We start from the raw sequence: 23,056 nt of genomic DNA on the forward strand, positions 1-23,056 counted from the left end.
CCTGATTATATATTATATAAGAATATATATAATATAGAGTATATCTAAGATATATTATATTGCTTATATATACTCTGCTTATATCCATCCACTAGTTTCTTAATATTTATAAATGTTGTATAACCATAAAACAGACACACAATGAGACAGAATAAATGTTCTAATATAAACTAGAAGTCAAATACATCCAAGTGTTTTCCCATTTTTTCATAGCTGTAAACAAGTGTGTCTTTTTTGTTTCTCCCTGCTGCTGAACATGTCTCCACCCTTTAAAAATTAAATTGCCTGTCTCAGTGACATCACACGAGGAAAAAAAAAAAAAAAAAAAAAAGCAGGCAGCGCTCCTCTATCCAATGATATGTGTTAACAAGCTGTATTGCAAAGCATGGTGGCCCAATAAGTCAAAGAAACAAAAGTTTATCGCGTTTACCTGATCAGGGGCCCAGAATGACACTTCAGTGTGATCGTGTTTACACGATCACGGTCTTTAAAGGGTTAACGTGTGCATTTAAAAATCCAAATCAATCCATTCAATGATATTCCACTTGACTTGGTGACTGTCAGCTCAGTGCCTGGTAACATCTCCACCGCCACAAGCCTTCCAGGGACATTAATGAATGAAGGTGTTCCACTGTGGTGACCTGCTTACCGATTTGGTGTGCTCTGGCCGCGGGGCGATCACTGGAGGAGGGGTGGTCTCATCCTCATCATCGTCCTCTGAGACTGGAGGCACCGCGGGAGGCTCCGAGACTGCCTTTGAGTTCTAGAAGGTAAAGAGGGAGAGAATGTGGGTCTCACACTCAAACTAAAAGCAGTACAAGTCCTGCAGAGAAACCATATTGGAGGCAAATCCTGTTAATTGAAATTTTCTAGCATTACTGGAAAATTTATTTTTAAAGGGGGTCTGTGCTACTATGGAACAGCTGATCTACATCACTTCTTTGGGAGACACGACTGTCACAGTCAGTAGTGATTCTAGTGTGTTTTACAAAATACAAAATTATACATTTAGCCATTTTTAAAAAATGTATTTATGATATAAGGTTTACATCTTGATTAGTATCACACGAAACACAATTTAAAAGATAATATTAATACAGGACTGAGTAGTTAAATTGATAATGCAACCCCTTGCCCACCATAAAAAAAAGAGCATTTTGTACTGTTTACTCCTATATGAGTATTTTAAATAAATGCTTCACAGAATAACAGCTTGTTAACGTGACCCTGGCTGCTAACAGCAAGGATCGCTTTGCTCAAGGACGGGGTACAAGCTTGCCTACTGGGGCTGTTGGCAGGTAGCCAGATAAAATCGCACTAACACTTGGAAACTAACAAGTCCTCTGCAATCAACAGCACACGTCTGCAGACTGGATGAGACATTAGCATTCACAGGCAGAAGCAGAAGTGATAATGGCATCACCAGCCTTGCTTCACTTCTCCAAGAGCACGAGTCACTGAAGTATATTTAAAGTGGACAGAAGTAGTGACGAGATGCAAAACCTTTTACTGAAACAAATACTTACCAGCACATTTGAAGAATTATAACTGTCTGTGGTTTTATCTGTAGAGAAAAAGTATTTATTAAACTGTGTTCATATCATAACATTTTCATATTCTGCACAGCACTATGCAGTACAACCTTAGGCAATTTTGTGACACCAAAAACACAGACATTACACATATTGGTAATGTATTTAGTCATATACAAATAAAATTTGTGTTTAATATCTGAATATAATTACATCATTGATGTCCTAGAAGTATTTTTTTTTTTTTAAAAACAAAGCCTCTTGGATCGTGAGGCAGGGGAGAGACAGATGTACGATCACACCTACAGCACAAAACATTGTGCTACGCCAAACCTTTTATTAACACGACTATTGAATAATTTTTTCTTACCTGTGAAGCTCATGTACTTTTGACTATTGGACGTCTCTTTGGAGTCGTAGAATTTCAGGACGTCCAGCACTGCCTGGGGGTTCTTCTTCTGTTCTAGTTTGGTGATATTGGAGGTCTGTAGCAACCGAGCCCATTGCTCTGGCATACCCTTACAATAGAAAGCAGAGCGCGTTATCACTGAGGCAGTGGCAGGGGATCGGCTCTGCTGCTCTACCTTTATTGCAGTGATCCAAGAAGTGGGTCACTCTTCTGATGCCTACTTGGATTTCAGCAGAGGCAAACTGCATTCGGATTAAAAAAAAGCAATAAAGCACAATGCCGGACACTGGTTAATTAAGCACAGGCCAGCTTTCATGACCGATTCGCTACATATTTCGGTTCAACCTCATTAAAAGCTGCTGCAATACGATAAGACTCCCTTACTGTGAAAGCAAGAGCTGGTTACCGCTGACTGTCAGTTACAGCACTGTCTGAAGCAATGCAGTGTATACGAATTCAGAATCAAGGCACTGCGAGTTTGGAGTAATGCACACAGAAAAAACACAAAGGCTTAACAGTACATTACCATCCTGCCTGCAATATACTTAATATCCAACTGAATATCAGCTGCTGTCCCGTAGATGGCGTTTAGAGTACACAGGGGGGATTGATTTACAGAAGAAAGGTGAGGGGGCATCAAAAGCTGCCATGACCTGTATTGCTTGCTATATCCTACAAATATACAATCTTAGTCAAATTATTATTGAGGAAGTAGGTATTATAAATAGATAAAGCAATGTCTTATTGGCAGTGATGATCTGTATGCTTTATATGGGGTAGTTGGACAGTGAAATAATACACAATTTTCACAGAGTTGAAAGCAGTATTTGTAGAAAGAGGGATGAATTACTTACTGTAAATTCCCCAGTGACTGCATCGAACCCCACATGTATTGTATGTTCAAAATCAGAAGGCAAGGATATTTCTGGTCGTTCCTTCTTTTTGTTTGCTGTTAACAAAATGTAATGTAAATTGACAATTAGTGCATTATTACATACAAGTACACAAGGCTCTGTACAGAGCAAGTCGCTTGATCAGGAGTATGTCTCCCTGTGCTTCTTATCCATCACTTATCAGAAATCAGAACTTCTGTTTGAGAGCAGTTCCTGAGTATGATCTTCATCTTTATGGTGTGTAAAAAGTTGGTAACTAGTGTGCAAGGTATGAAAGTTACAATTAAGCCACTTTCTGGAAACATGGTTCTTTAGATAGCAGAAACAGTGAGGACACACAGGTTTTCTGATCAGACATACAGTACATTCCTACTGTTCACTGTACTGTTACAGCCAACCTCAAACTGCTGAACTACCCAGCATAACCACTGGATCAGTCTGGAGAGAGGTTGATTATATACATATTGTATAAATATAGCTTAGAACTTTAAAAAGACAAGCCGTTTAAAGCACCCACCCCCACCCCACCCCCCCCGACCCCCATTTTGTAAACACAAGACTACAAATAAAGCAAAAAAAAAGTTCAAATTCCATTCTTAAGACATTCCCCTCTGAACAACAGTGCCTTTGATCCCCCCCCCTGAAATCAATAAACATTGCGGTGAAGTCACTGAATGAGTCATCCTGAATAATAAGAAAACAACAACAAGCAGGACCAGTCAGCCCAGCAGAGAGGCCCCATTCATTCTGCTGCCCGGGTCCTTGGCTTTTGTCTTACAGATGCAGAATAAAAAAAGCTTGCAGTTAACATTAACATACTGCTTCTTGAGGCCTAGAATAAATCTGGTTATTCTTGATTTCTATATCCTTACTGCTACTCCCTGTAATAGGAATCTGATTTGTATACATTGTTAGCAGGGGCCAAGTGAATCCCAGCGGAATGAAAAATCATGAAAAAATCATGAAAGCACATAATGAAAAAAACACATTTGTAGGTGAAAAAAGCTAGAATAAAAAGTTGCTACATTTAATATATATAATATATATATATATATATATATATATATATATATATATATATATATATATATATATATATATATATATATATAAACACATGAAATTCAGTCCACTAAAATAAACAGCTTTACATAATCTAACCTCTGCAAGTAAGGAATTGGAGTCGAGTGTGAAACAGTGAATATATAACACAAAATGTTGATACTTATTTCATTTATTTATTAAAGCAAGTTATGCAACACCCAATGCCCCTGCGTAAAAAAGTAAATCGCCCCCTTACTCAATAACTAGTTACGCCACCTTTAGCAGCAATAACTGCAACCAAACGCTTCCTGTAGGATCAGTCTCTCACGGCACTGTGGAGGAATTTTGGCCCCCTCCTTCATGCAGAACTGCTTCAACTCAGTGACATTTGTGGGTTTTCAATTATCTCAATGGGGTTTAGGTCTGGACTTTGACTAGGCCATTCCAAAACTTTAAATTTCTTGTTCTTCAACCATTCTGATGTAGACTTGCTTGTGTGTTTCGGATCATTGTCTTGCTGCATGACTCGGCTGCGCTTCAGCTCATGGACGAATGGCCTGACATTCTCCAGTAGAATTCTCTGATACAGAGCAGAATTCATGGTTCCTTCAATGATAGCAAGTCGTCCAGGTCCTGATGAAGCAAAGCATCCCCAAATCATGATACTATCACCACCATGCTTGACCGTTGGTATGAAGTTCTTACTGTGGAATGCAGCGTTTGGTTTTCGCCAGACATAACAGGGCCCATGTTGGCCAAAAAAGTTCCACTTTTGACTCATCTGTCCATAGAACATTGTTCCAGAACTCGAGGATCATCCAGGTGCTTTTTGGCAAACTTGTGACAAGCATTCATGTTCTTCTTAGTGAGCAGTGGTTTATGCCTTGCTACTCTGCCATGAATCCCATTTTTGCCCAGTGTTTTTCTGATGGTGGAGTCATGACCACTGAGGTCTTCAAGAATTTATTTTGATCGTGGCATGATGTGCCTCTAGAACCTGTGTGCTAACAACTTCATTCTGATGGTAAGGGCCAAAATTAGTCAGATTTATATTGGGCAGGGCTGGCCCAAATCAGGCCTGATTGTTAACCAAAGTATTCAAGCAGCTGACCCTAATTATCACTTTAATTGGGTTGAGTTAACTAGGGGGGGCAATAACTTTTTCCCACCTGAAGACTGCATGTTTGATTACCTTGCACACCAAACAAATGAAAGAAGCACCAAACTTTGGTGTCATTTTTTCTCTCAGACTCCCTCTATATATTACTACAACCTACAAAAAGATCTGACCAAATTCAATGCGAAAAATGTGCAAAAATGCAGAAAATCAGAAAGTGAGTCTGTATCATCTGATCAGAAACCTCCAAACTGCACGTCTTCATCATCTGAACCTTCATCAAGCAAGTTTTCTCTAGTCACATGAGCCATGATATTTCCCCTCAGACACTATTTGCACATGGTTATTAAAAAAGGGACATTAATGGTTAAAATTTTACTTTGAGTTAAAGGTTGGTGTAGGGGGGGATGATCATTCAAACTGGAGCATTGACTTGGCACAATCCAGTAATTTCAAAACATGTAGAAATCATCTATTAAATTTGATTGCTTACACAAAAAATTCCTAGAACACTATTCCCCATGGCACACCAAGTTCACAAGAGTACTCCTATTTACTATGGCACAGTGATGACTGCTCAAAAAAAATGGCCCCTCTTTCATCAGGTTCACTAATATTCTTCCATTTAAAAGAACCACCTAACTTGAAATTGTTAAGCAAACTGACAGTGAGGCTAGTAAAACGCAGTATAGCCTACGGTTCTTAATAAATGAGCTCAGGCTAAAATTTCTTCACACATATCTGAAGATAAGCATTTGAAGTCATGGAGTCATTTCTGGTTTGGAAACATCCCTTTACAGAAGCGAAAGCTGTGTAAATGTGACTAAAAAAAAAACCAAGACCCCCGTCCCTCCCCCTTCTAATTAAAACACCAATCGCCTCTGCTACAATCAAACTTGTGTAACACAAATTGTCGTGAATTAGGTTAACAAAAGGACTTAATTACTACATTATATTAACTCCTTTCAGACCAGCCTGCTCCCCTGTTAAAACCTGATTATATTACAAAAACTAAGCAAGTTCCCAGCACGATTTACAAATCACTAGGTTATTGCAAGCCGTGGCCTTTATCCTGTTCTAAAGTAATGTCCTCCAATCTGCAATGATTAAATTAGCGTAAATCAATATTACATATCGTTCATGCCAGTCTGCCTCAATACATAAGCTAAATGTAGAATTTTTAATTTTATTTTTAAACTATCTTTATTTCCAAAAGCTTATCAGTAATATCTATAGTTGTTATACTTGTAAAATAAAAGGCAGATCTCAAATAAGTAATAGATCAGTAACTGAAGATTTTATTTAAAACTAAAATTAGCAAAAGACACTACACTGCTCTTTTTTTTTTAATTTAGTAAAAATCGGTAATTATTTTCTCCCAATTTGGCACATCCAATTATTTTTATGCACAGCTCTCCGCTACTACCCTGCGCCGACTCGGGAGCGGCGAAGACGAGCACGTGCTGTCCTCCGAAGAGTGTGCTGTCAGCCGATCGCTTTTTTTCACACTACAGACTCGCCATGGCCATGCAGCCACCTCAGATATACAGTGTCAGCTTAAAGGCAAGTCCGCAGGCGCCCGTCAGACTACAGGAGTCGCTGGTGCGTGGTGAGCCGAGTACAGCTTGGCCGACCTAAGGTCCCCTCCCCATTTGCGTGCTGCCCCCGGGAGCTCCTGTCCGCGGTCGGCAATAGAATAGCCCGGACTCGAACCAGTTACCTCCAGCTATAGGGCACATCCTGCACTCCACTCCAGGTGCGCCACTAGGAGCCCCCTGCTCTATTTTTTGACATTGGGTTCCATCTCTTTATCCTGTGGAATGATGCTGTTTGATCTTCTGGTGAAGTGGTCTCGCACAGGGTAGTGTACTGTACTTAGGGGAGTGTTTTTAGGACAGTGACAATTCGAGTTCAGGCCAGTAACATATCAATGGCTGAAAATACATTTCCAGCTGCTCCTGATAATATATACACCATTACTTAATGGAAATTAAAGGGGGGGGGGACATGGATATTTCATGTTTGAATATTCTTTCAAAATTCTAAATTATATATATTTGAATATACTTTCATCTTGAATTGCCCCAGTAGGGCTGGTTAAAAACAAACAAACACAACAACACTAATTATTGCCTCTGAATACATTCAGAGCAGTTTGTTTGAATATTGGAATTTTCCACAGCACTATGGGAACTGTCAAATAAAATTAAAAAATAAATAAAAGAGACGGATACACTTGTTCATGTGAACAACCTTTCCCCAAACCTTGTTCACACGGCAGAAACTGGCAAACTTACTCTTGTCGCTGGCCCCAGGGAAGATGGATCTGATAGAGCGGTCCTTTTTCTTCTTCTCTTCGGGGTTGGGGGGCAGGGGCTTGGAGCCGTGATTCAGGGTCCCTGAATCCTTACAGCTGGCCCCGATCATTGTGCTGGTGTTTCTCATGGGAGGTGCTGGAGGCTTGTCTTCAACTTCACCATTATCAGACATCTTCAACTAGCACAGCCTTTACTGCAGGGAGAACACAAGAGAAAAGGTATTAAAAAAAAAAAAAAAAAAAAAAAAAAAAAAAAAAAAAACACCGTGTACATGCAGTGCATTACAGGACCAAGCACTAGCTTTGCAATAGCATGAGAATTACATTTCACAATATAGATTTGGGTTAAACATGAAAGCTATGCATGATGGTATTTACAATAGACCTTCCCTTGAATAGAAACATTGACATTCCTTTTAAAATGAACAGTTCAATTAGCAGCCCATTACAAAAAGTCAATGTTAAAAAATACTTTAAAAGAGATTACATATGTTAACCAAACCCAGTCCTTTCACAATGTTTTAACTATATTTTGTTGTTAAAACCAATGCATACACAAATTATTTGTTACAGTGCCACAATGTATCCTATTTGTGTAAATACCCTTACACCCAACTTAATAGAATGCTTGTTAGAACTTACAAGCTAAAGCAGCCCCAGCCAAGATAAGCTTTCACAGCCTTTCGAAATGTGTCACAATACAGGACCACTGTTGCTGCTTTGGGGTTTTCGATAGAGTTTACTAGGAGCGCAAATCTGATGTTTAAGTAATTACACATTAACTCCACTACAGTACAGATCAGCATACTGATTGTGAAAACAAATAGCAGTAACTAGGTGCCAGGGCACCTCACTGCACAAGGTATGCACAGCCTTGTAGAAGGAAGCTCTGCTTCAATGGTGCCTCTATTCATTCATAGTGGTCTGCTATTTCCCTACATTCTTCCAAAAGTGTTACTTCACCCAGTGGCTGTATTTACCCTGTGGTTAGTTCATACATGACATCTGCGAGCTGGAATGCATAAAAGACAGAGTGGCTTTTCTGACTCTTCAACAGGGAGGGATAGTCAAAAAATTCTGCAGCTCCCAAAATATGATTATTTAAGCTACTTATTTTTGCTCTGCAAGCCAAAATATTTCTGTTTTTAAAATCATACCTCAACAATGCACTATACTGTACCACAGTACGCAGTGACAGTGCAACAAGCTTGCACTGCCTACCTTGTAAAATAAAAGATCAAATAGGCAGATAAAAGCACTGAGCTCAGCCAAGTAATCCGATTTCTATTTGTTTTAAAAAAGGACACACCTTAAAATGGATTAAAAGTTTACAAACTAGGCGACACTCTACACTGACAATAAGCACAGATAGACAAGTTCCAGCATGTTTTTAGCCTACACCAGCACGTGCAAATTGCCCATGGCAAGAATTCCTAAATTTAGGTGCAGAGTCAGAGCACTAGCCCTGCTCATGAGCTGATAAGAAAGCTGAACCCAAAGAACTACAGGCATCTTTTCACAGTGCTTTGATTGAATGATCAATGTATACTGCCTTACTGCATAAATCTCCAAACTATATATTATTAAAACCCCACCTTGTAGTAAATCTACTTACAGTCTACGAAACATTACCATAGCCCAGTCTAGCATTCAAAATTTGCAACACTCTTGTCTTAAGATGTAATAAGCATTTTTTGTTTTCAAACACATTCCTACAGCCCTATAGACAATATTGCATTTCAAGTTCCTTTTCTTCTTGGTAACAAATTTTAGTGCACACCTCTAAAGTCTTCTAGCCGGTTTGTCACCAGGCTTACCTCAGAGACTCTCCATTCTTCCCAAAAAAAAAAATAAAATAAATAATAGATGTGAATGCACCCAGCTAACACAAAGAGATCATCTATGGCAGAAACTTAACACGAGTGAAACTTAAGTGTGAGTATACAGACTATGCCCCTCCCCAGAAGTGATGTCACAAACACACACAGGCTCTCTCTCTAGTGGGCCTTGCTTCAAGCTGAAACAGTCACACCCTGCTCATCAAGTTAGCCCTTAGCCACAGCAAACACAAGGGTTGGATTTAAAAAGAAAAGCAGCTGTTTACATGATGGCATAAAAGCAAAGAGTCATCTTTGTTTGCTGTTCTCTGCGGAAGCAACTAGACTTTGTAGTCTTAAGCAAACTCACAGCTTGTCAGAGGGATGCTATTTACTGTAGTACAACCAATATATTAATTGAACTTGAAGACGCGGTACAGTAATTGCATATATATGCAAACACACACACATATCTCAAACACACACCTTTATGAACTTTACAGCTCTGAAAACATGTTTTTGTTATTGTGGTGTTTCTTACAAAATAAAATATTTAAGATTCACTGAGCCAGACGGTCAAGTGTAGCCCATCATTGTGCAGCGACAGTTTAGCTTAGAGTGAAAATTCACTACATACATTTATATCTATATGCATTTTTAAAAGGTTGTGTCAAGAATCTATGCCCCAACGTACAGAAATAAAAACAAAGCATCACTCGGATCACTTCTCCAATTTCTTCACAATGCTATGCATCCCGCTCGGTTTTACATCATTTAAACCAGACAGGCCTAATACAGCCAGCATGACTGAAGGGTCAAATGAGATCGCTTGCTGTAGCCTAAAAGCAGCTTTTTAACAGTTAGTTTCACGAACAACAAGTGCGCTTCAGCAGTTTGAATAGCAAACCTAAGACAATCTTTTATTATTACTAAGCCCATATGGTCTTGGATTCAGTTTCAGTCCTGACAATGTTTAGTTTTCATAGAAGGGTTTGGTTGTTGTCGTGTACACACTGTATACAGAAAGCCAAGGGGCCTGATAAGCAGACTTCAGTTTAGCAAGCTCGTGCTATAACTCATTGGAACTTTCCTTGGCTTTCCGCACCTCCTGTAATTGCATAATGCTGGATTGTGGGAATGCCTCAAAAATCCACACTTCATTTCTTCACTTCTGCTCTGTTTAATGTCAAAGCTGTCTCCTTTGTGTAAGCAGTATAACACACAAAGTGGTGTCTATTGTACTGTAGGCCAGAGCATTTATCACTTTATTAAACCACTGGCTAAAAATACAGGGAGTCGAATTAGTAAAAATAATGACAGGATGGTTCTGCCAGATCACAACAGGAATGTTTTTCTTTTTTGTTCTGTTAAGATTTCTTAGGCTGTATTACAGTTCCATGCAATTGTTTTACGGACAGGAAAAACACACAGGATTAACCTTAACCACATTTAAGGAAAATTCAAAGCTGTATTTTATCTCCACTGCACACCCCCTCCCCGCCAAAAAATTGGTCATAGATATTACACCATTAAAACATGTGAGTAAGGTCTGATCAAACTGAAAAAAAAAAAAAGTCAGCTGAAAAACTCAACCAACCAAACAAACACTGGTCTCCAATACAGTGTGGGGAGTGGGCTTAACAGAAAATAAAACCTGTTTGCAATAAAACTTCTTGTACTGGGACTGGGTGGAACATTGCAGTGAAAACAGCCTTTCACCCAGGAGACCAGCATTTAAATGTGGTTATGCTCAAAGCTACATTGCATCTGCACTTTTCCAGGCAAACGAGGACCAATAAAATAACAAAATTCTGTAGGATAACGAAGACACACTTACAAAGCCAGACAGTTCACTGGGATTTGCAAGTCTTAGCCAGAGGTCATGGAAATGCTGATCCGGACTCTTTCGTCCAGAACTCCTCTATTTTTTTGTAACATGTAAAAAGTAAATGACATTTTGTTCGTGTGACAACACAACAGTTGACTATGCCCTGTCTGACTCATACAAACAAAAAGAGTCTATCTTTACAACATTACTCAGAGGTGTTTATGAGTTTTTAAATAAAACACATTTTTAAAGAAGCACCCACCCAGACAGATGACCAAAAGTGTGTAGTTGTAGGTTTGTTTTTTTCTGGATGTGTGACTTCAACAGAAACTATCATTACATCACCTCAAGACGCCCCCCCCAAGCTCGGTACACATTCAGCAACAGGAAGTAAAATAGACTAGTCTACTGGAATTAGCGTCAGTTACCCATCTGAACAATCATCATAAACAGAAGGAAGCCTTTCAAGTGTGTTATATTACAAGATAGCGAGTTGAGCTTTAAATAGAAAGCATTTCAATGCATGTGAACCCTACTGTCTTCTTTATTGCCAGAGGTTTTGCTAAACAGCCTAAAACAGATGGGTTGTCACTAAAATAAGTTTATACTATTCACCAATTCCTCAACCACACTTTCTTCTTCGCTGAAGTAGGTCGACATTTTCTGCTGAATACTGAATCTTGAGACAAAGCTGTAAGTATACCCTCGGTATTCTCCTTCTGTTGCCTTTTATAAATTTAACAAAACTAGACACAGAAGATCCTACTCAAAACCAAACCTTCCCACCCACTCCCGAATGAATTAGAAGCTACTCCAGTCATTCAAAATTGTTTTGCAATGACAACAATGATCAAGTCAAACAAACACATAGGCCAGTTGTTGTGTTATGCAACTCGTGCCTTCAGTGCAAGACCTCCATTTATGTACAGAAGTTTCTAGACCCACAGCGGTTGGTTGTTACATGTTCAATAGGTTAGACTGCAAAGTAATGCTCAATGTCAACATCCACTGCTTCAATCTACCAGGTGAAAGGTAATGGGCTAGGTCGGGAGAATGGAGATCGCTTGATCTCCAGTCTTCAAGTCTGTGCATAGATTGTGCATTTTAAAAATGGAAAGAAAAGAAAAAAACATAACAGGACACTGAAAGGTACCATTCCTGTCTCCTTTAACAAAATTTGTGAAAAAAAAACCACCACCTAACTCCTCCCTTATACCAAGGTTTACAGTCACTTTTCTTATTATCATTACTCATTCTCATATTGCCAATTGTCTTTTTTGTACTTTAATTCAAAATACACAGTATAGATCTTTCAAGTACAACAGAACCTCATAGTTACGAACAACTTTGGAACCCACGTCTTCAATGGTTAATAAATGTGTACATCTGCTACCTACACCCTCAATCTGGAGAATAATACAAGGATACAGCACAGTAATGTGATACTCACTGTGATGGTTCTAAAATCTGAAACAGTACTACAAGTGGAACAAGGCCAATTCAAGTAACCATTGAAATTGTACAGTAGCAAAAACACAGATTTAAAACATCCAGGAAAACATGGGTTAACATCATGCTTGTTTTTATTTTACTTTAATACAAAATGCATTCAGCCTCCTTTGGCTTGAGGAAAAAAAGAAAGTGCTCAGTTTACAACAGTAAACTGTTTCTAGAAAAAAGTGCCCATACTTGCTCTGAAATCTGCCTCACCTTTGTCTGAATACATCTGTGGTACAGTAATTTTGCCTTCTTTATGACCAGCACACCACGTATACTGCAGGAGTGTATCTGGTTGCATTGTATGCACGGTGCAGTGATTGCATACCTCTGGCTGAAAGCGGGTTGTTCCGTTGACCAGTCACTTGGTAGGTTTGGTGTTCGGAATTCTGAGGTTCTACTGTGCAACACTGTAGACAACAGATGCAATAAAACTATTCCTTCCAGGTATCCAATCACTTCCTGAGAGGAAGTGCATGACCTGAATCTAGATACCATGCAACAGCAGATCAGCACGAACCAACTGAATTATCATAGCTGGTGAAACTATTCATCACTCATCTATTCAAAAAACTTAAATATTAAAAGCACAGCTGAGATTCAGTTTCACGTTGAGAAGAATTGAATGCAAGATGGAATTTAATCAAATAACCTTAACTGCACCACATATTGTATCTGTGTAAACTGTAGTTTTTAAAAAAAGGTAAAGTCAAAAATGTCTCCTACTCTGCTATCAAGGTAAAAGTAGTTTAACTTTCTTTTCTCTCTTTTTCTAGTAGTCTCAACCACCTACTCCATTTTAAACAACTGTAGCTACAAAAGGAGGTGTCAAATTTAGACACGGTGTACATTTCCAGGGTTGATAAAATCTGCACTGCATTCCCAACCGAGGATACAATGCCAGAAACAACCCTGCAGTATGTTGTGTGCGGATATTTTGAATAACTTTGTCTGGAGATGTGATGTATGTAAGAAGCAAGTTGTGCAGTAAAACTGCTTTACCACATATCTATGCTGTAGTACAGTATAATTTACCGTGCCAATACATGTTGAAGAGTAGTGTATATACTGTACACTGATGAGTTTATGAAGTCATCCAGTACCTTAAGAGTACATACGGTATTTATATCCTTGAACTTATCCATCATTCTTCAGTGCACTGCGTAATGAAATATCTGATGGCCTATGCAGCATAAAAGGATACACACACACACAGTATACACTGCCAAATTACCTTGCAAAACAAAGCAAACAAGACTGTTCAGCTGAACACGGTATTTATTTCAGATGCTGTATCAAATTTCCTTTGATGGGACATTTTTACAGAAACTTTATAGAATGGTTTGTTAATAACTATACTGTAGGCTAAACAAACAGTCTTTACAGACCCTATGAATGAGCAAAGAGCAGCTACTATACAGTACAGTATGGATCACGGTGGCTCAGATTTGAATCGGTTTTGTTATCGCAACAGCTTCCTGAACAATTAATTTTTAAGCTTCAGTTCCCCCAACAAGTGCAACAAGCGTAACCACTCCCTTGATGTACTACTTTACAAAAGCACTGAAAAAAGTCTTCCTGTCAATAACGCAAGAGGGGAAAAAAGGCATCAAAAAGGTTCTATAAATTCCATCACAGGAGAAAGCCTAAAGGAAAAAATGATGATTTCGGTTAAAATTCCAATTTCTTGGTCTCAATTTCTGTGAAAATATTAATAGGCTACTGCAGGTCCCAACAGCGAGCAAAAAGAAAAAGAAAACTCCAGTTCTTCATGAAACATAGCACAAGTTTCTATACAAAAGATGCTGATCTGCAGTACCTGATCATTTTTACATTACTGCAATTCACCTTCTGCGTATCATAAACCTTTAGTTAGAATAAACCCACAAACCAAAGCAGCCAACAGTACCACTGCAGGTTTACATTAATGTAAAACCATTAGATCACTGAGCCATTAAAAGCACTTCTAATGGTAATATGCAAAATAAATATTAATAATAATAAATAAAATATTACACAGGAAAGCTGTCATTCATACTTAAGTTTAATAACCTGCATTCTGAGTTTAAACTGCTTAAAGCCAAATGGTTTAAAGATGCAGTATTTAAATATCATACAACAGCTAGGCTCCGTTGGTCATGCATGCAGGACCTTTGATTTTTGAGAATGTAATTCTTTCTATTCAAAATGTAAGAACTTACAGTAGAAACAACATACTGTACATGCGTTTTACAAAACCATAACCTACTGCAACCACAAGGTTCTTTAATTTCCGTTCTTCTCGGACATCAAAAGATGTTCTCAGCCTATTGTAATTCAAAGAGAGTAGCAACATGCCAAAAATAAACCTGTCTGAACCTGTGCAGAACAGTCTATCACAGAGGAAACACCATGTAGTGACTGGCACTGACGGGGCCTCCTGTTTTACAGTACGTTGCTACAGTAAGGAAGTGTTCACTGGAAGCAAACCACAGTAAACCTGCTTTATCAACTACAGGTTATTAGGCAAGTTGTTTTTGTAGAACAAGACCAGTCTCACGAAAGTGTTTTTTTTTTTTTTTACAGTTCTTTTGACCAAAGAAACAAATTGAAACCAGTAGAAAGAGAGGTCACAAGGCCTTCAACTTACATTTAACCACAGAACACAAAGCATAGTTTGAGTAAGATCAAAAATACTCAGTATCACTTCAATGGCTAAAGACATTAAGAGGTGAAAGGGAAAACACAGCACAGACTTACTTGCTCCAGACACAGTGCAAACTTGGCATCATATTTTTAAATTAAACAAAGGGCATCATCTCTCAATAGCAGAATATTAAAAAGCTATGAAAATCAGTGTTAGACTAATAGCAAGCAAAAGATGTTTGTGCGGATTGGTACTCAAATATCCTTAAATGATCCCTAATTTTTTTTTTTTAAATTCTATAGTAACCATTTTTCATTTGATTGTTTGTTTATATATAGTTAAAGCTTTCTACACCAATAACACAGTTCTTTGCTCCACCTCCAGACAGCGTGCATTTATTCTATAGCACATCACATTGTCTTTAGTCAACCGACTCCTCATTTCAAAACAGAGGAATGTGGGATTAAGAAAGAGGTTACATCACAAATGGGAGAGCAGTTTCCTTCTGCAGCAATAATCAGAGTTTTGCAATTAAGAGTCCACATAAGTTATCACCTCTTGGAAAGTCAGTCTTAGCACTCACAAATATAGGGTTATGAATTTTATCATTGAAACTTGACAGCATTGGCTGCTTAAAGCAATAAAAGCATGCCTTGTGCATTCACAGATATTGCAAGAATGTAAAGGAGTTCTTCAATAAAAAGGACCCTAAATTGTGCCAGAGGGGATATTCTATTCAGAGATGATTTCCAACACTGCATATTAATACACATATTTAGGTCATTACTGTATTTCTAAGATTTGTTTAAGTTTGAATAGGTTTTGAGAAGCTGAGCCCCCATATAACTATTGCATAGATCCACTGCAATGCAGCTTCACTGTGTCAATACCTGCCAAAGAAATGTCACAGGAAGCACACCATGGAGCTTCCTTCAAAAAATAAATAATAATAATACTTTACGTTCTCCCATATTTTTGAAGCAGGTTTTCCATACAGTACAGTAGGTTAAACAATCAATTAAGATAAAAGATGATGAAACATATTTTGTAGTCAGCCCTTCACAATCTGAAAATCTGCCAGATTTACCTCCAGTATGCATTCACTGATCTTATTAGAAACCAAGACTTTATTAGTTCAATACATATTAGAAAAGAAAAAAAAAAAAAGACGATTGTTATTTTGTAACAGGGTTAGCCCTAAAAAGACACCACCACTTACCCATCAGAGAGATACTGTACTGTACAAACAAAGGGTAACAACAGAGTACCTTTACAGTGAATTAAATTACAATTCTCTTCTCAAACCATCTGGTACAGCTGGGTTTTTTTTTCTTCCTTACAAATCCCTGAAAGCCACCTGTCGGAGTTCCACACTCATTTCCTGGCCGATTACTCCTCTTGATTCCCTGCCTAAGGGGCCACGGACAACGCAGACATTTGCAGTGGCTCAGACTGCACTCACTCATGACTAATGAGGGTCTCATCACTGCCGAACCCTCCACACAGACTGCCCTGCATGTTAACTCTTACATGGACGCTGCTTGCAATGCAAAACATTGGGCTGTTACACTGCAAGACTCCCACGCACAGCAGACTGAGCCACACCAGGTTTCAAAGCTTTTAAAATCAAATTAGAACTTCCACCAACTGCACAGATCACAAGCCGGTACTCCATGCAAAGCTGGAACAGCACCAACTTCTACAATACGCAGGCTAAGGAGACTCGCTTTTCATTTTCATACAGTGAATGCCGACGTTCTGTATATAGAATCTGTCAACTGAATTCTCCTTCAATGTCTTGATTGGTTAGAAAAGTCCGGTGTTTGTCTACTCAAGCACTCATTTCAATGTAAGAACTACTGTATAGTGTATAAGAGGAAAACACCCAACAGATGTCATGTTGAAACCTAGTTGAAAAAAAAATGGTCAAACAGTACAGGGAAATTCCATCAATCAACTACATTTTCAAAGCATAAACTTTAATGAAGATTTAATTAACTGTTACCTAGTGATAAATTAGAAATATGTGCTTCAGAATTATGGGAATTTTATTACCAGCATCAATTTCTCCACATAAATCTACCCAGACAGAATTATGATTTAAAGTGTACCGATTCCTAGATTTTTTTTTCAGTAAAAGTCTGAACTTCAAATCACACAGTGGATGAAATAGTGTACAGTACGCACAACACACACTTTCTTGTTCTAAATTTTTCCATATACCTGGAGAAATGCTTATCCAATTGTTAGGAAGCTTGGCATTACAGTAACATATGTAATAAAGTATGCAAGACTGTCTGCCCATTGTTCTGCCATTCTATACTGAATGGTACAATGTACATTTTTGCACACTTTAAGCCCACTGTATCTGGAGAACCACTTCCAATTGTCATGAAAACATGGAAAATACACTAATTTAGCATTTAGTTATTTACAGTATTATATTCCAGGAGTATATGGAAGTTTGTCAATCTATAAAATAAACAACCTTAGGAAACATTTTTACACACAGTATGGCATAATAATAAAAAAAATGAGCCTATTTATATATTCTATTTTTAGAATGGTGGTGGCCTAATGAAATAATGTTTTGCAGCTAAAAATAGAATCTTAAGGAACAGCTGCTAAAACGATGTTGTCGTGTTGTGAAATTAAGTGCAATTACTATAAAAATGTAACCAAAACAATATAGTTGTTGTTCCTGTATACAGCAGCATCTACTTTAACCAGCCTATAAATTTGAAACATTTGTAAATCAGAGGACTGCTGAAAGAGTGGATTGTCAGTATTGAGTGACTTCTAACAAATAAAACAAAAACCCTGGAAAACCATTGGTTCTACAAAAGGTAATTCTAGTATTACACAGTGGATTCTACATACAGTATGTTAAAGTAGCCCATCCTACATTCTTAATGAAGACCACAGATATAAATGCTAACAGATTGTAGAATGTGTACAGCTAAACAATTCTATCCCAGATTTAGAATTGATCCAGCACATCACTCCAGTAAAATAACAGGCAATTCCCAAAAGACCTGTGGCCTAGAAAAGTGAAAAATGGTGAAAAGTCCTCATCCATATTTATTCGGGGTATACTTTTTCATCCCGGATTGCTGTTTCTACCATAGAAAACAACACTGCTGCTGCTTTTATCGTGCTCAGCACAACCCAAGAGATTATTCTAACACAGCCAAGAAGCAGAAAGGGGTAAAATGCAAATACAGTACAGTAGATATTTCTTTGTTCCACATTTGATCTCTATCTACAGTTTACCCACTACTGTCAAACCGGGGCTGCAGAAAAATGCATAGGCCCTACTTTATCATATTCTAGGATCAAACACATTACATCCAATCCAATGAGCCAACTATGCCCTTAGACTAATCCCCAGATCAACGTGACAGTTTATTTTTAAAACGCCTTGGAGCAGACCTAGAAATATCAAATGTGATACGAATCTTGATTTCTTCTTGGTCAACCCCAATTTCAGCTGTCAAAATGACACTACAGCGTGTTGTATTATCCAGTAACGCTGGATGAAAACCACTTCAAAACTTCAAATTTGAATAAAAAAGTAAATAAGTCAATTTCTTTACTCTATTTTAATAAGTTTGAGCATTATGTTTTACTGAAAGTACATTTTAAAAAAGAAGAAAAAATGCAGTAACGTTATGACTGTTCACCACATGTGACAATTCTCAGCCCTTTTGGCAGCTATTCTCATGCATGCCTGTGGGTTTGAACTATTCTGAATTTCAACTAGAAGCTGATTTTATGAGTTCATCAATTATCAATTATTCGGTGCAGCTTGTTCCCCTAAATTGAGCATAAAAGCTCTGGTCCTGCCAGAACGGTCTGCCACACGAGGGCCTGGGACATAAACATCCAGCACTCCCCCACCCCCCAAACACTGTGCTGCGAACGCAATGGGGACACCCCACACACCGGGCCTCTGGGACAACAGATGGTGTTAAAGAAGGCGAAAGTCATTTGCATTTAAATGGTTCCAATAAGCAGCTTTGTGGCTTGAAGACAGACACCGTTTCACCTGCTGTTTTGAATCCACAGAGACTACGGGATTCTCTCTGCAATGGAAGCGGGCCGCATTACTTTAGAAAGGGTTTTCAAATCAAACTGTTTCACACTCACTGATGATACATAATTCGAGCCATTGTAAAAGCAAAGCACCGACATACATCTGTACTACAGTACTACACATGTGCAATATAACTACAGACTGACAAGTGCCACCACATGAGGGGCAGTAGACCTTCTCCTAGATTATGACACCCTTGATTAATGAATGGCCAAGACTCATCACAATTGGATCTTTATACAAAAGCTCTAGTGAGCATCATATCCCCTCGCCCAGGGTATTATAAATACCTCATGGTGTATACTGAAAAACACCGCTTTGTGATGTAAAACAGATCCATCAGTTTATTGTTCTGCAAGGTGCAAGCCATTGTAAAATATAACTGAACATACTCATTTGAATTACAGTACATTTTATTATTTTAAAAGATTTAACATAAGAGTCACTCAACAATGACTGAATTTTTTAAGGATCCTGCATTGTCCAAACCTTTAGTCACATGCAATAGTGCTTCTAAAAATTAACAAGTTTGAGATCTGGAAAACAGCTGGCCAAACTGTCAACTGCACAGTCAAGAAAATGGTCAGGATTACAGAATAATCTATTTGATACAAAACGATTTTTATTTTTTATTATTATTTCTAGAAAAAGCGATCACTTAAAGGTTTCATCTTTTCACAGCAGGGTTAGAAGCATGGATCATTTTCCCCCCATGTAAAATCACACCAGATATGTACTGTACAAACCAAAAAGAGAATTGCTCACGCAATTGAATTAAATTGTCAATTTTAATCCTGCACAAGATAACGTAGATCATTCTAGTTGCTGGACTTTAACACACATTATAAAACGGTTTGGATAAATTAAGTGATGCGATTGGCTTAACAGGATCACACGATCGTTCAGCAAGAATTGTGTTACCACGCGGCTATGACATCATATACCAACTTACTTACCTGATCTACTAATATTACTACACCTTAAGGATATATAAGGACCTTTTTTTTATTTTATTACATGTCCCCATGTGTTGCTTCAACTGCTTACGTAAGTTGTTTGTATTGTTTTAATTATTTTTTTTTTTTTTTTTTTTTTTTTTTTTTACATTGACCACTTTAAACTTTTAAATTGCATTCCCTGCCACAAGATGGCTTCACATGGATCTCTCAGAACTACATTTACCATCATCCTCCTGTTCACTGGTAAATCCATCTCAAACACAGTACATGTGTGAGCAGGAGGATGATTTTAGTTCTGAAATTTAGTTTGAAATTTAGTTCTGAGAGATCCGTGTGGGTACATATGAAGCCATCTTGGAGGCAGGGAATGAAATTTAAAAGTTTTAAAATTAGTATTTAGTCAGTCAGAACAAAGAAAACTCTGAAGCAAGCAGCAGCAGTCACACTTTATTCAAAGGCGATCTGAGATTTCACCACGCAAGTCTCACTCAGCATGCAATATATATGCAGCTGCGGCATCTACTTATTAAACTAAATATCTCCTTATAAAACTGACTAGTCAGTACGTTTAAATTAGACACAATATCTCACCACTACCCTGCGATTTCAGAAACATTTAAAACAAAATGAAAATCTCTCCTGCTCTCTGACACAACCGCTGGGCTTTTATCCAAAGTCGAGTTTCAGCACAGAATGCTTCTGTGCTCGCTGCGGACATGGAAGTCGTTTAGTCCACATGTCTAATGCTAGTTTAGAATCAAGGGAAATACTGAAGGTTACCAGCACCGATATGAAAACAGCCTCTAAAATTATTGTTTCACTTCTCTTGAACACTGCAAAACCTGAGCAGGGTCATTTCTCACTCACACTCACATGCTCCTCCCTTGATGTCAAGTGCAGGTGCAGTGTTTAGCAGTTCAGTGAATCCTCCCTCAGACGTCTCAGTCTGCTTTCAATTCCCAAATGCCGTTTTATCTCAAAAATGTTGCTATAAATGGGAATGTTCAATAGCATTTATGGCAAATAATTTTTTTTTTTTTTTTTTAAAAGTACAAAAATATATGTATTACAGGCTTTTTGGGTTTTTTTTTTTCCAGTGGAAGGATGCATAATACATTTCTATTTTTTTCCTTGAAGCTAGTTTGTGTAATTATTTTAAAAAATAAATGTAGCCATTTTATAACCGAAATAACCTACTCCAGCGTGTGCGGTAACCCCATTGATACCACACTTCCTGGGTGGTTGAAGGGCCACCCAGGGCGTGCGGAAGCAGAGTCGTCTTACCACACATTCTGGAGTGGGTTATTTCTAACACACCACAGCAGAGTGCCTGCACCCAGCGCCAACCCCGTGAAAAAGCACCAGGCCCTTTCAAATTCAGCATCATGACACATTACCATCAGGACAAAATGCGTAGTATGCTTTACTGAAAGAGCGAATGAAGCAAAAACTATTTCAGCTTGTTTGTCTACAAAAAAAAGTAAAATAATAATATGTATACACACACATATTTATATATATATATATAGATAGATAGATAGAGAGATAGAGAGAGAGATAGACAGACTCACACACACACACACACACTAGTAGTAGTAATAATGATTACAACAATAATGGTGGCAGAAGTAGCAAACAAAATGTGATTAATTCTAATAAATAAATAAAATAACCCTTGAGAAGTGTCTTTGCCAGAAGAGTTATTTAAAACAACTGAAGAAAAACAACACATTCTACTATATATCTGTGCTTCTTATCTTTGGAGGAATAATCTGTTTGGGTACAGGGTTTAACTGCAGATATTACGGGACTTGATGGTACCAGTGCTATTACTATATAGGCTATATTATTATTAACAACAATAATAATAATAATAATAACACCATTATATTTAACACAGCTGCATCTTGTTGGCCTACAGAATGCCTAAATAGTGACCGATACAGAAACCAGTTACCCTGCAATCCAAACATTATGTTACATGGGTAGAGCTCTGCTAAAGTGAGAAATACCAAACCTCACTGATGCTTCAGTAGGCCAAAAAGATATTTAAAAATATATATCCCTTGAACTAAGCCTCCAGGCAACTAGGTTTGTAGCCAGAAAAACAATCCTTTCCCACAAATATATACTGTGGCCATTAAAATACTGCGGCCATCAATTTGAAATAATGTCTGGCTAGTATTACATTGTTGACAAGAGGACAAATGCCCAAACCACCAGATCAATAATGTTCAACCCCTGGGTCTCTTTAAGAGTTTTCAGATCATGTTAAGCCCAGCATGCAATGTTTCCTTGTGTTTGCTGGATGTTTCTGGGTTTCCAGAAACAAGGAAGCAAGTTCCCCGGAGTAGACCAGGGTTCTACTTTGAGAAACATTTTACCTTTAGCCAATCATGACAGAATCTGTGGGAATCGATCACATGACTGCAAGATGGTGAATTCTACAGAGGATGACAGTTTGGAAGCCTGCTGCAATCAATCGTTTTATTTATTGAGATGTACGCAGGCACACTGTAGTGTCATTTCGGGCTAATCGTGGTCCTATGAGCCTTAACAGCTCCTGTAAAGTGTCTGGATCCATACGAACAAAATTGTGTTTGGGTGGTAGGGGACAGGTTACAACATGCTCACCTACAGACACATCAAATCAGACATGCTGTACACTCATTTAACAGTCACTGAAATCAACGTTAAAAAAAAAATTAATTAAAAAAATTAAGTGTCATGATGAATAATGGTTGGGTTTATCATTTTTATGTAGAATAAAAATTATGATTTGGTTTGCAAATCTGTGTTATTTGACAGGAATCAATGAAAGTGCCATTCCTTCTAGAAAACTGAATGAAACATTTTACTTTGGGAGGAGTCACTGAAATAGAGCTCTGCTAAAGTGAGAAATACCAAACCTCACTGATGCT

The 23,056-nt window shown here is 38.0% G+C and overlaps 1 protein-coding gene across 4 annotated transcripts in view; it reads right to left on the reverse strand.

Moving 5' to 3' along the window:
• Window positions 1–23,056, reverse strand: part of pak1 (p21 protein (Cdc42/Rac)-activated kinase 1) — a 43,199-nt gene that overhangs the window by 12,791 nt on the left and 7,352 nt on the right. The window contains exons 1-6 of one of the 4 annotated variants that reach the window (XM_041232821.1): window positions 16,300–16,320; window positions 7,293–7,506; window positions 2,796–2,890; window positions 1,903–2,050; window positions 1,527–1,564; window positions 650–763 (exon numbers count right to left, since the gene is read on the reverse strand). In XM_041232821.1, coding sequence (XP_041088755.1) covers window positions 650–763; window positions 1,527–1,564; window positions 1,903–2,050; window positions 2,796–2,890; window positions 7,293–7,485 — 588 coding nt within the window. In that variant the 5' untranslated portion in view covers window positions 7,486–7,506; window positions 16,300–16,320. Of the gene's footprint in view, window positions 1–649; window positions 764–1,526; window positions 1,565–1,902; window positions 2,051–2,795; window positions 2,891–7,292; window positions 7,507–9,092; window positions 9,209–16,299; window positions 16,321–23,056 lie in introns of those variants that run through there. The other 3 variants (XM_041232819.1, XM_041232818.1, XM_041232817.1) reach the window with 3 other exon arrangements.

This window comes from Polyodon spathula, chromosome 30, assembly GCF_017654505.1.
Source record: "Polyodon spathula isolate WHYD16114869_AA chromosome 30, ASM1765450v1, whole genome shotgun sequence".
Lineage (NCBI taxonomy): Eukaryota > Metazoa > Chordata > Actinopteri > Acipenseriformes > Polyodontidae > Polyodon > Polyodon spathula.